Raw genomic sequence first — 17300 nt, 5'->3', positions numbered from 1 at the left:
AAAGTGAAAATTTGGTGTGCAGAACAAATGTTTATCCAGCCAGCTCTGTAAAGCTATAAAATCATGTCTCAATTCAAAATATTAATGATTGTTATATAGGGTTGAAGCTTTTGGTGTGAATGGTATCTAGGGATTGGTTGAATGTACTTTGTGTTTGTTTGTTTTCTCTTTGGTTTTTATTCAGGAAATATTCATTCAGTACCTGTTATGTACTAGGCTCCATACGAGATATTATCTCACAACATTATAGCTCTGTTTTAGTGATAATGGGCAAAAGTTAATTTGCATTATGAAGTCCTAAACTTGGAAATGACAAAGTCAGAATTCAAGCCTAAATCTGATTTCTAGGCTCTTATTCTTTTCATTGGTCCATGTTCTCTCCTGTTTACCTTTCTGTCTGAACAATTGAGTGCCAGAAGAATTTTAGTTAACTGGAGAGTCTTAATTAAGTTCTAACGAAATCTTTATTATATTTAATATTACCTTTTTTTCTTTTCAAAGACTGTGAATTATGTGTTAATTTTTTTTCCACACACTGTCATCCAAAATAAATAATCTAACTTGAAAATTTTAAATGTAGCGGTTTCTTTGAATAAAGTTACTAGGGCTTCCCCAATTTTGGAATTTTTACTAGTTTAGATAGCTATAGTCCTACAAGTTACAGGCAACCTATTTACCAAAGGACCAATGATGTTTCTGTAATCCTCATTAAGTATCTTAGTGTTCCCATGCTGGTCTGAGTTTCTCATTCTTTCTCACTTTATACAGCTTACCAACAAATCAAGAAATTTCTCTCTATTAACTTTCATTACAAAAGTTAAGTCCAGATTCATATAAGAGCAAGAACATAAACTGAGACATAAGCATTGAGAACACATCTAAGATTTAAAATCCGTCCCTTTTAAAGAAAAGCCACAGTAGTTGATCACAAGTCATTATTAATCTCTTTAGGTGAGATTCAAGCTGAGGGTCAATCAGGAAGTACTTACTAGGTTATTTTATATGCAAAGCACTGTACACAATTCAAGGAGAGTGGAAAACAAGAATGAGGCACAGTACTAGCCCTTATGTTTATTTTAGCTGATGAAGAAAAATAAACGTCTGAAGTTACCTATCTCTTCTTTAAAGAGATACAGAAGTGACTTCACTCATATGTGGAATGTAAGATACAAAACAGATGAACGTAAGGGAAGGGAAGCAAAAATAACATAAAAGCAGAGAGGGGGGACAAAACGTAAGAGACTCTTAAATATAGAGAACAAACTGAGGGTTGCTGGAGGGGCTTTGGGTGAGGGGGGATGGGCTAAATGGGCAAGGGGCACTAAGGAGGACACTTGTTGGGATGAGCACTGGGTGGTATATGTAGGGGATGAATCACTGGATTCTACTCCCAAAATCATTATTGCGCTATATGCTAACTAACTTGGATGTAAGTTGAAAAATAAATAAATAGTTAATAAAAAAAATAGATATAGAAGAAATGTTTAGGAAGCAATGAAAAATAAGATTGGAAATGTAAGTGGTAGTCCGATTGTATATAGCAGTACTCTCCAGTACGGGAGGCACAATCCCTATGTAGCTATTAACTGGTTGAAATGTGGCTAGTGTGACGGAAGAACTGCATTTAAAATGTTACTTAATTTTAAATTTAAATAGCCACATATGGCTGGTGGCTACCATGTTGGACAGTGCTGCTCAATAGTGAAGAGCCAGTGTTTTCCAGCAAAATGGGGCGATCCTAAGGTAAATAAACAATGATGAAGAAATAGACAAAATTACATAAGCAAAATAACATGCAATATATCTTGCCTGGCCCTTTAATAGCTATAGTTTTATCATTATCCCAAGTTAATAATTTATCTTAAAATGCTACTTTTTTGTTGTAGATATATTTTCCAAAATATATTGGTAAAAAGATTGAACAGTTTGGGGTTTAGGTAGAGCAAACATTTATTTATATCCTTATACAAAAACTATTCATTTCCTTTAAGACTCTCTTTCATTAGATGTAATTTCATTAAGTACTAAACTTCTCTGTATGTTACATTTGGTAAATGTACCAGTGATTTGGCTGAAATTGCCAGATGGGTAAGGAATGTGGTTGGTTGGACATAAATCTTAATCCTTTTGATCAAGTTTATATCCTAATTGTGGTACTTAGTTTGATTTGTTTATGGCCATAGATTTACAATGGGTTATGCCCACTTCAGTAGATAAAGTATACCCACGGCAATAAAAGAGAGTATGTCTTCTCTTTACTTAAAGTAATATGTGTCTTCAAAAAATATTTATTAATTGGTCATTTTAACTTTTTTGTAACATGTCTTTAAAGTGTAATAGAAGAGCTTTCTGACATGTCTTTGAAGCATAGGACTAACATTTATTACATTTATTACAGGCTAAATTGAAATAGTCATTTGTGGTAGTAATTCTTGTGTTTCAGTGAATAGGTTTTTAACCTTGACATAGCTGAATCTACCTACTAAACCTTTCTTAAAATAGAATTTTATTATGTTGCTAAAATACCAATGACATTTTCTTACTTAGTATGGGATAGCCTTTACATATTTAATAAATACTTACCAATACAGCTAGAATTTATCTGCTATTAATAAAGCTTTATGTTATTTATATAGTGATTTGACTGCCTTAACCTAGTTTTTGTTTTTTATATTAGTAACCATTAGCTTTATCAATTTGCTTAACTACACTAAATTCAGACACCAAAAACAATACATATATGTGAATATAATAATTTGTCAGGTGGGACCTTAGTGATTTACATTCCTGTGGGAAAAATTAAATTTTAATTTCAGTTAAGTAACTCTGCATACTAATAAAAACCTAGAGAGGGAGAATTTGATGGTATATGAATTACATCTCAGTAAAGCTGTCATTAAAAAAATCAGCCAGCAAAGGGAAGAAGGAAAAAAAAGAAAAAGACTTGTTTGAGTTAATACTGAAAGGGAAGGGAAAGAAGATTACTTCCTGGTATTTTTAAAGGACTCTTAATTTGAAGAGCTGTCCTATTATGGGGAAAGATTAAGGTTGATTTTTTGCCTGGTTTGAAGTTTCTTGATAATTTTAACTTATGTGAGGAGGCACTCGTTTAAGTAGCACTACATGAAAGCTTGTCATCAAATGGTCCATTTCAACCGAAATCCTTTTCCCCCCTCAGATCTCTGCTTTGTCTGAACTATTCTGTGTTTTGACTCTGAGCAGGCAGCGATTGGGAGGGCATTTAAAATGAGGTTTGAGGTAGAAGTAAGGCGTGGGAACTCTCCTCCACCCAAAGTGCAAGTGTCAGAATTTTAACTAGGTTTTTCTTTTGTTTGAAACAGTGATGACTCGTGGCACTGCCTCCAGCCCATCCTATAGATTCATATTGAATGATGGGACAATGCTTAGCGCCCACACCAAGTGTAAACTTTGCTACCCTCAAAGTCCAGACATGCAGCCTTTCATCATGGGAATTCATATCATCGACAGGTACTACTTATTTGGAGAGCTTCATATGAAATAAGTCAGTTCACATATCTCTTCTTAGAGAAAAATTTTTTTATACTCTTAATGGCTAGAAAACAAAACTTCTAAATTAGGCATTAAGCTAGTGTGATGAGTGTATAATCAATATATCCCTACTGGGTTTTATAGTTTTGTTGTGTAATAGTAGCCTTATTGGTTGTTTGTTTTTGTTGTTGTTTTTTTTTAAACGGAACACAGGAAAGGTTAGGATGAAAATAATGTGTTTCAGGAGTAAAAACTGAAAAGGTGGCTAAAAATATCCAACTTTCCACATGTGAACTTTGGTCTTATAAAAGGTTTCAGAGTTTGTTAATATTTTTATTTTTAAAAGTGTTATCTTTTCGTTAGTTCAGACTGGATGGCTCCTGAGTTCAAGTTGACAGTTTCTGAAACTACAAGTCATTAAACTATCAACTTGATATTTTTGAGTGTCATTGCCTCTAATTTGTTCCCCTCTCTAAATACATTTTACATTGGTATATATGGTAAATTCATGGAACCATTCTTTTATCCTATGAATTATTCAAAGCCCTACATTTGCAACTATTTAAAATGTAGCATTAAACAAAAACAAAGACATTTCCCCTCACTTCATCTTTTCCTCATCTGATGTATTTGCTTATTGGAACATGGTAATACCAGTCACAAATCTGTTGTCATAATTATGGATTTGAGTAAAGAGCTCGATGAAAATCTGAATTCAGTATTCTGTTTTTTTCTAATTTTAGTTTAATTTATGCTTGTGAGTGGAATTAGCACAGTTCTTTTTTTCATATTGTGATTTCTCTTTCAAAACATCTGCTATGTCTGCATATCACCCTTTTTAATTTTTACATCAGTGACACAGTATTTTCCTTACCCAGTCTTCCTCTTTGGAGTTGAAATACTTAAAAGCTGTAACAAGGGAGTCATGAATAAAGACTTTGTAAACAGAGGTGTGGGAAGTTTCTCTCTCAACCAAAAATATTATTATAATGTTAAGTATTTATATTACATTTTGAAAAGTTTAAAAGTACCTACATTGGATTTTTTCTAAGACCAAAAAAGATTTCTTTCCCATAAAACTGAACCCATTATCAAATTTATGGAACCTTGAGCACTATTTCCTATTAAGTGGTGCTAATATTTCACAGTGGTACTAATAGTCCACTGTTTTTCTTCAGTTTAAAGTGATACGGAGGCTCTTTTCTCGATGGCTTGCAGTATTAATGAGGTTAATGGTCTTGGTTTATAATATGCATCATAAAACTATTTTAGTGGAAACCAGTGAAGATGTTTGAATACTGTCTTTTCCCCTCCTAGGGAACACGGTGGTCTTTCTCCTCAAGAAGACACTAATTCTGGAATGTCAATTACCCGAGTAAACCCCTCCGTCAATTCTAGTATCTCTCCAGCTCATGGTGTGGCTCGTTCATCCACATTGCCACCGTCCAGCAACAACATGGTATCCCCCAGAGTAAACCGCCAACAGAGCGCAGACCTCCATAGCAGCAGTCATAGCAATTCTAGCAGCAGCCAAGGGAGTTTTGGATGCTCACCTGGAAATCAGATTGTAGCCAGTGTTGCCTTAAACCAGGGACAGGCCAGTTCCCAGAGCACTAACCCCTCTTTAAACCTCAATAATTCTCCTATGGAAGGTACAGGAATATCTCTTGCACAGTTCATGTCTCCAAGGAGACAAGTTAGTTCTGGATTGGCAACAAGGCCCAGGATGCCAAACAATTCGTTTCCTCCTAATATTCCGACATTAAGCTCCCCCGTTGGCATGACAGGTACTGCCTGTAATAATAGTAACCGATCTTATTCAAACATCCCAGTAACATCTTTACAGAGTATGAATGAAGGACCCAATAACTCTGTTGGCTTCTCTGCCAGTTCTCCAGTCCTCAGGCAGATGAGCTCGCAGAATTCACCTAGCAGATTAAATATACAGCCCACAAAAGCTGAGTCCAAAGATAACAAAGAGATCGCATCCATTTTAAATGAAATGATTCAGTCCGACAACAGCTCTAGTGATGGCAAACCTCTGGATTCTGGGCTTCTGCACAACAATGACAGACTCTCAGACGGAGACAATAAATACTCCCAAACCAGTCACAAACTAGTGCAGCTTCTGACGACAACTGCAGAGCAGCAGTTGCGGCATGCTGATATAGACACAAGTTGCAAAGAGGTACTGTCTTGCTCAGGCACTTCTGGCTCAGCCTCTGCTAACTCTTCGAGCGGCTCTTGCCCCTCCTCTCATAGCTCGCTGACAGAGCGGCACAAGATTCTGCACAGGCTCTTACAGGAAGGCAGCCCCTCAGATATCACCACTTTGTCTGTCGAGCCTGATAAAAAGGACAGTGCACCTACTTCTGTGTCAGTGACTGGACAGGTACAAGGGAACTCGAGCGTAAAACTAGAACTGGATGCTTCAAAGAAAAAAGAATCAAAAGACCACCAGCTCCTACGATATCTTTTAGATAAAGATGAGAAAGACTTAAGATCAACTCCAAACCTGAGCCTGGATGATGTAAAGGTAAAAGTGGAAAAGAAAGAACAGATGGATCCTTGTAACACAAACTCATCCCCAATGACCAAACCTGCTCCTGAGGAAATTAAACTGGAGTCCCAAAGCCAGGTATGTAATTCCTCACGTTAGAGAATGAAGTTTTGTACTTATTTTTCCCTTTTCATTTATTTTCCTCCACCTGTAAAGCAGATTGGATTCAGGGTGTGTTTTGTCCTACCCATTGGGCATATATTAAAAAGTTAGTATCGATGGTCGAAAAGTCACAGGATGCCCTCAAAAGTTCTCTTTGGAATTTTGGAGGGCTACGATTTTAGTGTGGTGCTCTAAGCAAATAGGTGTTTTCTTCTTTCTGTCAAATCAGTACACAACTTTGGAGATTTTTAAGCATACCTTTCCTACCCCCTCCCCCCAGCTTGACCTGTTGAATCCAAGTCGGAAAATAGAACCCAGAAATCTGTATTTTAAAGAAGCTCATCAGGGAACTCTGTAGCTAAGTTTGGGAAGCTCCAGTATAACTGAAATGGGAAAGAAGTGTGAGGCGGTGGACAAGTCTGCCTCATCTGGCTTGCTTTGCTGTTTAATTTCCTTTGAAGCATTTTCTGAGGCTGTTTTTCTTCTCTACCTTCAGCCCTTATCAGAAGAGGGACTTCGAGTATTCTGAGAAGTAGTGTACATAACAGGCCCTGAAACAGAAGTAAACACAAATAAACCTTTGGATAAATTGTTACAGATTAGGAACCTGTATGTTTAGGCTGAAGTTGGGGTGGAGTGAAATTAACAGCCAGTTTCATTTATTGAATAGTTGCTGTGGACTCCAGAGGAATTTAAGAAAAACTGAAAATATAGTCTCTTTCCCCCAGGAGCTTACAACTTATTTAGATGGAATATAGACAAGTATGAGATAGCTGGAGATATTGTTACAAAGCAGCTTATTAATGACTCTCCATTGTGAAACAAGATTCACACTTAGTGTGCATAGGTCTTCATTTCTGGAGGTAGTGTTATGTTCTACCCCCGTCTCACAGAGATCTCTCTCTTCCCTCAGTCATACTGCATTCTAGGCACATGGAAGTCCTTTCCATTCCTGGGATAAGCCATGTCTCTTCTAAGCATTTTCTGCCTTGCTCTCCTTTCTATGTCTGCTTAACTTCTCCTCATCCTTCACAAAGCAGTTCAGACATCACCTCTAGCCCTCATTAGACATTTCTTTCCTCCCTGCATTCATAGTACTCCATATTGTCTCTGTACTATCTACAGTAACACTATTGTGGTTAATTCTTCATTGTACTCTTTGAGGATGAAGCTATCCCTCATGTTTCTTGGTACAAGTAAACTAATACTGTGTTTTTTAAGCTGAAAAACGGCTTTAAGTAACTATATTAAAACCCTCACTCTTTAAAATTAACTGTACAATCCTGATACATCTGTTTTAGTTTACGTGTACATGCATTTCTGCTGAGTTTAAACTAAGAGTTGAATTGCTGGATTATAAGATATGTGTATGTTCATCTTTAGTAGATAATGCTAGTTTTCCCAGCGTGTACAAAGAATTCTTTCTAGTTGTTCCGTATCCTTGCTGATAGTTGGTATTTTAGTCTTTTAAATTTTAGACATTCTGCGGTCTGTGGTAGTGGTACTTCATAGTTTTAGTTTGCATTTCCTTAAATATTTATTGGTCATTTGGATATCTTCTTTTGTGAATTGCCTATTCAAATGTCTTGCCCATTTTCCCAGTATGTTGTCTTTTTCTTATTGACCTATAAGAGTTCTTTACATTTTTTGGATGTAAATAACCTTTATTGGTTATATATTTTCAAACATTTTCTCTATGATTTGACTTGCCTTTTCTTTCTTTTAATGGTACTTTTGATGAAGTGAAGTTTTTCATTTTAATGTAGTCCAGTTTGCCAGCCTTTTCCTTTATGATTAGTCCTGTTTGCACATGTATAACAAAAGACATGTGCAAAAATATTTATAGTAGCTTTACTTGTATTAGCCCCAAACTGAAGACACCCACAAATCCATCACAGTAAAATGGATATATACATACTGTGGTATGTTCATACAGTGGGATACTATTCAGCAGTGAAAATAAATTAACTACTGCTACATGTGACAAGATCTCTGAGCTTCAAAAATGTAATCTTAAGTGAAAGATGTCAGACATGTAAAAAATACATGTATGTAATTCTGTTTATACAGTCTAGAAACAAATCTTAGTTGCATTAAATAGTCAAACTCTGTTTTATGTTGATGAATTATCTCAAACTAATCCTAGTAATTAATATTGTAAAAAAAGGCCAGTTTCTCCTATGTATAACCTCAGACAGACGTAGGGATACCCTCTTTAGTCTAGAAGATATGTTTCTTTTTTTTAATTAATTTATTTTTTAATGTTTATTTTTGAGAGAGAGGGACAGAAAGTGAGTGGGGGAGGGGCAGAGAGAGGGAAACACAGAATCTGAAGCAGGCTTCAGGCTCTGAGCTGTCAGCACAGAGCCCAATATGGAGCTCAAACTCAAGAACCGTGAAATAATGAGCTGAGCCAAAGTCAGATGCTTAAACAACTGAGCCACCCAGGAACCCCTAGAAGATATGTTTCTTATTTTATTAAATCCTCAAGTGGGAAGAGACCTTCCTAGGATCTTTGAAGCTGATGTACTATTTATTAAGATGTTTCCCAAACTATTTTAAAGTTACATCAGTGTGAATTTATTTTTCATTCCATCATATAGTAAGGCATTTTACAAGATTTAAAAAAATATATGACAGCAAAAATCATCCATGATCAATGTAACATAGTACTTTTGATACTTCTTTCCAGTCCATTCTTTTTCCAATGTGTAAATTTTGTACCAAGATATAGTAGACAAATATTATGTGTATATTATCTTATACCCTGCAGTATATGAATAACATAAGCATCCACATTTTTTCTAGTAGCTCATAGAATTTCAGTGAAGCCCCAATCTTTCTAATTATTTCGTCTTTCTTCAATCCCTCATAGTCACACTTAACTCATAGAGTATGAACTTTTTTTCTACATTGATTCAAGTAAAGTATAGAATATACTTTTTCTAACTTTGGTTTCCATTCTTAGTTTACAGCTGACCTTGACCAGTTTGATCAGTTACTACCCACGCTGGAGAAGGCAGCCCAGCTGCCAGGCCTATGTGAGCCGGAGAGGATGGACAGTGCAGTCACCAACGTAACCATCAAATCAGAGACCCTGCCAGCCTCACTTCAGTCCACCACTGCCAGACCCACGTCCAGGCTGAATAGTATGTGTTGAGGAGAAAACCTCATTTTAAATGTTTAATGATAATATGGGTTAGTGCTTTTGTCTCTCACCATAGCTGCACAGACCATTTGTTTGTTGAGAGTAAACTATCTTTTCTTTTCTTTTTTTTTTTTTTAATTTATTGATCTGTGAGAGAGAGAGAGTGTGTGTGTGTACGCTCAGGGGAGGGGCAGAGATTGAGGGAGAAAGAGAATCCCAAGCAGGCTTCACGCTGTCAGCATCGTCATGAGATCATGAGTGAGCCAAAATCCAGAGTCATATGCTTAAATGACTGAGCCACCAGGTACCCAGAGAGTGAACTGTCTTTTTATTATTGCCACTGTAAATAATATACAGTTACTTTTAAACATATAAACTTCACTCATCATGTGTATTTTAAGTTATAGTAGAACTTCTGCCCTTTTGTAATTAATGTTGAAGCAAATAATTTTGTGTTCTTACCTAAAATATTCCATAGCAGGACTTACACAAAAATAGTATTGGTCAGATTATATTTCCCAAAGTGTTGTCATTGAATACTAGTCTGAGGAGTTGGAAAAAAGGGATTTTGTGCTAAAATCCACTGGGAAGATGCTACATGCCACATATACCATTCCACAGTGCATATTAAAGGTTTTAAGTAATCCTGTGTTAAAGATACCAGTTTAGATTTCCCAGCATTGACCATACTTTCTTAATTATGGAATTCCTTTTCTCGAGTAATGCATGTTTTCCCACGGAGCACCATTTAGGAGACAGCTATGTTGAAATAGGTCACTGCTACTCTAGGCCCAAAGAGATACTTTGGTAGTATAACACTCCATGAAGACAGGGCCGTCAAGTTTTTTTCACTTAAATTCTGAAATTTAAAATAGCAGTGGTGGCAATTCCATTGTGTAATCTGGAAACTAACCAGCTTACTTTCAAAACTACCTGTGTTCCTGACTGGTCTTGTCTTTCTTCTGATGGGATCAGATGTAGGACTCATTTTATTTCAGTCTTACTGCAGCTTTTAGCTGTCATGACACACCTCCTAAAAGTCTGCCAGGATTTCCAGGAAGCTGGAAAGAAAAGCCTTGAGTCATTTCTGACATTTTTGGAAGCAGTTTTTCAGCTGACGAGAGCATTGGTTGTAAGCAGGAGCCCAGATTCAAGTCTCCTTCTCCCCATCTATTAACAATGTTACTTTGGAGACATAAATTTTTGGAGCTTTGTTCTCTTTATCTGTAAAAGAAGAATTAGGTGAAATGACTCCAAAAGCCTCTTCTAATTGGAACTGAGAGGCTCCAGACTCTGGGATGGCAGACACAGTTGGGGAAACAAGAAGGTGCAAGGCTAAAAGGCAATAAAATGAGAGTCTGCATACTGATTGGTTTGATCCTGGTTCCATTCCTCACCCAGTATGGGAGACTGGAGGATTTATCTCAGGAGACACTGAGTGACCAGAAAGAACATGACTGGCTATGGCTTTGTAAGGGGAGCTCCCTAAAGTGCAGAGATCCTCCTGCCATCTAATCATCCAACAGAAGGCTCCCAGAAGACAGGCCTCACACTTTGGTCTCAGTGTCAGTGTTTTAGAACGCTGAGCAGACACAGCCAGACATCACCAGGATTTTCAGGGAAGTCTGCAACTTGAAAGAGAGTAAAAGAAACAAACAGCAAAAGAGTATGCAGTAGAGCTGTACAATCAGTGCATGGACTAAAAAAAGTACTCAACTTCTTGAAAAGATATTTTATCCATGAATAATATGGTAAGGAAAAGGGGGACAATGAACAAGAAGGAACCTTTAGAAATTAGATATCCAAGAATTTTAAATTTTAAGATAAATGTTAGAATAAAAAGCTGAGAAAAACTTTCAGAAAGAACAAAAAAGACCAAAAGACAAATAGAAAGTTTGGAAGAAAAATTTAGTATCAGAGTAGGAGAGTCAGTAATGATTGATAAGAATTCCCGAAACAAACAAACAATGAAGAGGGGGAAAACATGGAAGAGAAGATGTTTTCAAACAAATGAACAAAAAATCATATGAAATCACTCTTAGGAAATTGGGGACAAAGGACGTAGTAAAAGAATTAGGTATGGGAGAATTAAGAGTACCTCTGCCATGATGGGAAGTCAGGAATCTAAAATTGAAATGTCAGGTAATAGCAGCATATGCATATTTAGAAATAAATAGGTAAATGCCAAAGAAACTACCTACACAAATCAAGAACGGTCGCTTCTGTTAAAAGGGAAATACCCAAAAGATTAGAAAGGGATAAGGCTTAAAACTGCTTTTATTCATAATGGACTTTGGGGTTCTGACTTTAAAAATTATGTGCATCTATTAATTTGATAAAAATGAAAGGTAATATAAAGTGTTTTCTAGCTCTTTAGGCCTGTGAAAAATGGAGTGTTTTTCCTTCATAGTCTGTCTGTCCTGAGGCAGATAGTTCTTTCTTCTCTTTTGAGATTTCCTCCCCTGAATGTAGCTCCATATATAAAAGTATATAAATAGGCCAGAATCTGTTAAACCTTGTGCGCATAGAAGGGAAGATACTGAGGTAAACGAGGGCAAGGAGGATAGATGCAGACAGCCAGTCAATAAGGTTTCTATATAGACAAGAAGGAAAATAAGATTTGGGGAGGCATAAGGCTAAGGAAACAAGCTGGGCAGAATAAAGGAAAAGAGACTAAAGGATTGAAGAAGGAAAAGAAGAGAGTCCATCTCTTCATAGGGGTCCATTACTTTTTATGGATATGATGGACTCTAGTCTGTGTGATGATGCATCTATTATACTTACTCTAGGGCCCCTCCATTTTCTGCAAGAATCTTTGTTTTCTTCAAAGTTACTTTCTTTGTTAAATTTGCTATCTCTCTTTCCTGCCATTGACTTTTCTGGAATTTGAGATGTCTGTCCATCTACACTGACAAAGGCCTAGAATGAACAATCGTGGTAGCTAGAGTGTGTCAAAAGTGAGAAAGACTTTTGCTCTGGCAGTGAATGTAGGTTCTGGTTATAGAAGCCCTATTTCTTTGTTGCTATTGTGAGCGAGTGGGGCTTGGTGATGAAGGGAATCCTCGTGGCAGCCCAAGCACCCACTCTGGGAGATTCCCTGGGCAGAACTCCCACCTTGAGTCATGCACTTCCCCCTTTAATCCCAGAGCAGACACCAGAATCCTCTGCACTTTGGGCAGGGCCTGCTGCAGCTGTTCTGTGGCCCAGTTGCCCATGGCTTGTTCCTGTACCCACTCCATTGACCACTGAGCTCAGGGGTGTTCTGGTCTTGGGGGTATTCTGGTCTTCTTTTGGGAAAGCTCCCCTTCTTGAAGAATCTTCTCTTTTCTCATTGCAGATTTTTTTCGTTTCATTAAAGTTTTACCATCAGTTTGCCCTCTCTGTTTTATCTTTCAGAAACTTTGTCATTCAAGTCAGCGGCCATAATACTTTTGCCTTTCCTTCAGCTGGAGATTTATTTTTCCTTTTTCATTTCATTTGTTATTTCAGAGATAATTTTGGAGGGTAAATAAAACAGAGGGATAAATCTGCCACATTGAAACAGAATATTTCGTTTGGTCTCTTTACATATGAGAAAATTAAGGTCCAGAGAATGAAAGGAAAGAAAAAATACAGACAGAAACTTGCCTCAAGTTTCCACTTAGTACATGCAGAGTCAGGATTTAAATCTCCCTGCCTGGTTTCAAAATATCCTGTTGATAGGCACACCACACACCCATGCAGTGTGGCCAAGTGATTTAAATAATGTCGTTAGAAATAAGAGCGCATCAAGAGACAATGTAGGAGGCTATTATTGATCAAAATATGTGCAATGTGCCCTCTTTAGCAGTACCTCCAAAACCACAGCTACATCCTTTTGAATGTCTTCAGCTCCCTATCCTTTGAGGGTAGATTTAACTTCTGAAATTTTCTGGAGTTATTTGGAGCAACAAGTTTTGGAATTTGTTGATCCAAAAAACAATAATACTTTTTTTTTTAACCAGAACCAAAATTAGACTAAATATAAGAAGGTATTTTTTTTGAGGGAACTGTATACTGTTTTAGATAGATCTAGAAGAATTCCAAAAATAATTGAACACTGACAACTTCATTGGAATAAGTGAATGGTCTTGTGAGGGGGTTGATCTTATGTTTGATGGACATACACATTCTGAGATTATTATTTTTTTAAATCTCATTAATTTGTATCACACTAAAATAATTGTATAACTCTAAAAATAATGAGTTTTACATGAAGTGTTTTTTCAGTAATTAAAATCCATTTTGATTTCCCTTTTTTAGTGTGTTATGCCTGTTGGTATCTTTTGCTATTTTATAAAGCTGTAGTGTATAATCTTATGTAGAGATAGTTCACCACATATGAAAGTATATCTGAAATAGAAGTTCTAAATAGAATTGCTTGGGCAAAGGATAGATCGATTTTGCCAAATGGCCCTTCTCAGACATTACACCAGTTTACTCTAAGAACGTTCTTTCTACACATCCTTTCTAAGACATCAAGTTATACACTTCCTCATCTTTGCCAATCTGATGGTTTTGTTCTTTAAAGTGTCACAATATAGCTTTACTCTCTATTGGTTTTATTGTGAATTAGGTTGATCATTTTTCAGTGATTCCATGTTATGGAATTTCAGTTATTCCATGACCTATTTATATTCTCTTGCCATTTACCTATTAGATTTTTCCATTTTTATCTTACGACTTATAGGAGAGTTTTTTTTTTTTAACATAAATTAATCCGTTGTCTACATCACATTTAGAAAAATAAAACACTGCAACTGCTGTGCATTGTTACAACCAAATGTAACACAAAACTGAACCAGAAGCCTCTTTACCCAGCGGCTGAAGAAAGTGGCTGACCAACAGAACCACTGGGTAGGGAATGGTCTGTAAAGGAGTAGAATGTGCAAAAGCCACTGCCATGGTTAGACAATAATTTTTACTTGTTTGCAGAAACTTTTAAATTTTTTAGTAACATAACTTTTTTGTGGCTAATGAAGATATATAGCTTTTCTTTTAACCAGATTTTAGGTGGAGAAAACATGATGTGGAGCCTTTTGCAAAGATGATAAGAAAGATTGATCAGGGATGGGGCACTTAGGTGGCTCAGTAAGTTAAGCATCTGATTCTTTGTTTTGGCTCAGGTCATGATCTCATGATTTGTGAGATCAAGCCTCATGTCAGGCTGTGTGCTGACAGCGTGGAGCCTGCTTGGGATTCCCTCTTTCTTCTCTCTGTGCCCCTCTCCCACTCACATGCACTTGCACTTAAGTGCTTTCTCTCTCCCCCTCTCTCTCAAAATAAACAAATAAACATTTAAAACAAATAGCTTGATCAGGGATCCCTAAGGGCTTGTTTTCTACCCCCACTTCGTATCTGCCCCTCTCCAACACAGATGCATTGATGCAGCTGCAAATCACTTTGCCTGTCTTGTGTTACATATAGACATACTTACTTGTGTTTGAAATAGGGACACAAACATCACCAAAAGTAGTAGATTTATTCCCTGAAGAGAGATGACTTGTGTTGTTCTTTTTTTTTTTTTAGTGTTTATTTATTTTTGAGAGAGCAAGAGCAAGCCAGGGAAGGGCAGAGAGAGAGGGGGACAGAGGATCCAAAGCAGGCTCTGCACTGACAGCAGTAAGCCTGATGCGGGGCTCGAACTCACAAATCGTGAGATCATGACCTGAGCCAAAGTCGGATGCTCAACCTACTGAGGCACCCAGGCGCCCGTACTTGTGTATTTCTTAAAATATTCCAGCAAATCCTCAAATTTTTTGTAGAAGTAAAATTTGTAAAGGAAATCTTAAAAGGTTGTGGTGACTTTTAGAATAAAAACCAACTTCTTTTAAGCATAAAGCCTATGCAGACAACTTTTACTTGAATCAAAGTTTGGTTTGTTTGGGTTTATTTTCCTAGTCATCAGACTTAGCATATAAATCTTATTTCATTTTGAGAATTTTTATCCAAGTTATTAATATTTCCCCACGAGGACACCAGTGAGGTACTGTGTCCTGTTACTGAGTCAAATAAACTATCTTTTAATATTCAGTATTGATGGTAGGTAGCCTTGTAAATTTTCTTTGACTCTTAAATAGAATTAATTTTGTCTAGGTTAGATTTCTAAAATAGAATAGGATTGAGAAATTAATGTGTGGAATAGAGCAGTGAGACAGCTTTAGATAATCTTTATCTAACTTCCTGATTTAAATAATGATAGGAATTAAGTGATTACTTTCCCATCATCACTTGTGGTTGGTGTTGTTTGGTGGTTTTTATTTGTTTTGTTTTTCAGAATGTACAGAATTTGATTTTTCTATCATTTGTCATGACAGAGAAGACAAATTTAATTGAAAGAATTAATTCTTTAATTAATTTAAGTTAATTCAATTTAACTTCTTTCAACTTAATTGAAAGAAATTTAATTGAAATATGGTTATTTGCATTTAGAAGTGAATGTGTTTATTTGGACTCGTATACTTCACTCAGACTAAATATTGAATATATTTCACATAAAAGTGAGCCTAACATGTTTTCTGTAGTTAATAATGATCAATATCTACCATTAAACACATTTTTTCAGGCATTCTTTTTTTTTTTTTTTTTTAATTAGAGAGAGAGAAAAAAAACAGCTAAGCAGGGGAGGGTCAGAGAGAGAGGGAGATACAGAATCTGAAGCAGGCTCCAGGCTCTGAGCTAGCTGTCGCCACAGAGCCCAACACGGGGCTCGAACCCATGAACCGTGTGATCATGACCTGAGCTGAAGTTGGATGCTTAACTGACTGAGCCACCCGGGCACCCCTTCAGGCATTCTTAAATCTACTAATTCTCCATCCACTAGAATGAGAAATTCTACCTAATTATGACTTCTATTAAAACTCCAAGGCACGGGGAGCCTGGGCAGTTCAGTTAGTTGAGCCTCTGACTTCAGCTCAGGTCACGGTGTCTCATTTCATGAGTTTTAGCTCCACATTGGGCTTTGCACTGATAGTGCAGAACCTGCTTGTGATTCTCTCTTTCTCCCTCTCCTTCTCTCTCTCTCTCTCTCTTTCTCTCTGCCCCTCCCAACTTGTACTCTGTCTCTAAATAAATAAATAAATAAACGTAAAAAATCCCTGACAATCTCCAATTCATTTTTAGTTGTGTTTTTAAAAAGTATATTAGTTTGCTAGGGCTGCCATAATAAAATACCACAGACCAGGTGGCTTAAACAACAGTATTTAATTTTCTCACAGCTCTGGAGACCAAGGTTAAGGGGGTTGGCAGGTTTGGTTTCTTCTGAGGCCTCTCCCAGGCTTGTGGATGGCTTCCTCCTTGCCATGGCCTGGTGGTCATCCTTCTATATGTGTTGTCTGTGTCCTAATTTCCTTTTCTTATAAGAACGCCAGTCACATTGAATTAGAGCCCACCCTAACTGCCCTGTTTTAACTTCAGCCCGTCTCTGAGGACCCTGTCTCCACGCACAGTCACATTCTGAGCTACTAGGAGTTAGACCTTCGTCATATAAATTTGGGGGGAATACAGTTCAGCCCATAACGATGATTGATTAATATATGTCCATTTAAGAAATTATGAATAACCATTAGAAGCATTGAAAGAAAATAAAAGTCATCCTTAATCTCACAACCTAATAAATCTACCAAAGATACATTCCCTTCCAGAATTTTTTTCTATTAATATATACTAAATAATTTGTAAAACTAGAATCATCCCGAGCATAATGTCTTGGTTTATGGGGTCTTTTTCTTTTTCATTTAATTGGACATTATAAATATCCAAACCATGGTTCATTAATCATTCCTTGAGTTTCTGGGATTTAGGTTATTTACCATTTTTGCTAGAATAAACAGTACAGAAATAATCAAGCTTTCAAAAGAAAATGCCTAACCAAAACATATCTAAAATGCATTTACTATTTTCTTCCATTACAAGATACAATTTAACATCTTTTTCATTTGTCATCATTATAGGCATCAGTTG

The 17300-nt window shown here is 36.6% G+C and overlaps 1 protein-coding gene across 6 annotated transcripts in view; it reads left to right on the top strand.

Annotated features, from left to right (window-relative positions):
- The window catches only part of NCOA1 (nuclear receptor coactivator 1), a 241137-nt gene that overhangs the window by 187234 nt on the left and 36603 nt on the right, over positions 1-17300 (top strand). For all 6 annotated transcript variants that reach the window (XM_039238319.1, XM_039238320.1, XM_039238321.1 and 3 more), the window contains 3 exons: positions 3342-3489; positions 4828-6148; positions 9141-9321. In XM_039238319.1, coding sequence (XP_039094250.1) covers positions 3342-3489; positions 4828-6148; positions 9141-9321 — 1650 coding nt within the window. The remainder of the gene's footprint in view (positions 1-3341; positions 3490-4827; positions 6149-9140; positions 9322-17300) is intronic.

This window comes from Hyaena hyaena, unplaced genomic scaffold (assembly GCF_003009895.1).
Source record: "Hyaena hyaena isolate Hyena2069 unplaced genomic scaffold, ASM300989v1 scaffold_138, whole genome shotgun sequence".
In the NCBI taxonomy this organism is placed as follows: Eukaryota; Metazoa; Chordata; class Mammalia; order Carnivora; family Hyaenidae; genus Hyaena; species Hyaena hyaena.
The sequence above is the reverse complement of the archived record's forward strand: the minus strand, read 5'-3'. Positions and strand labels throughout refer to the sequence as shown.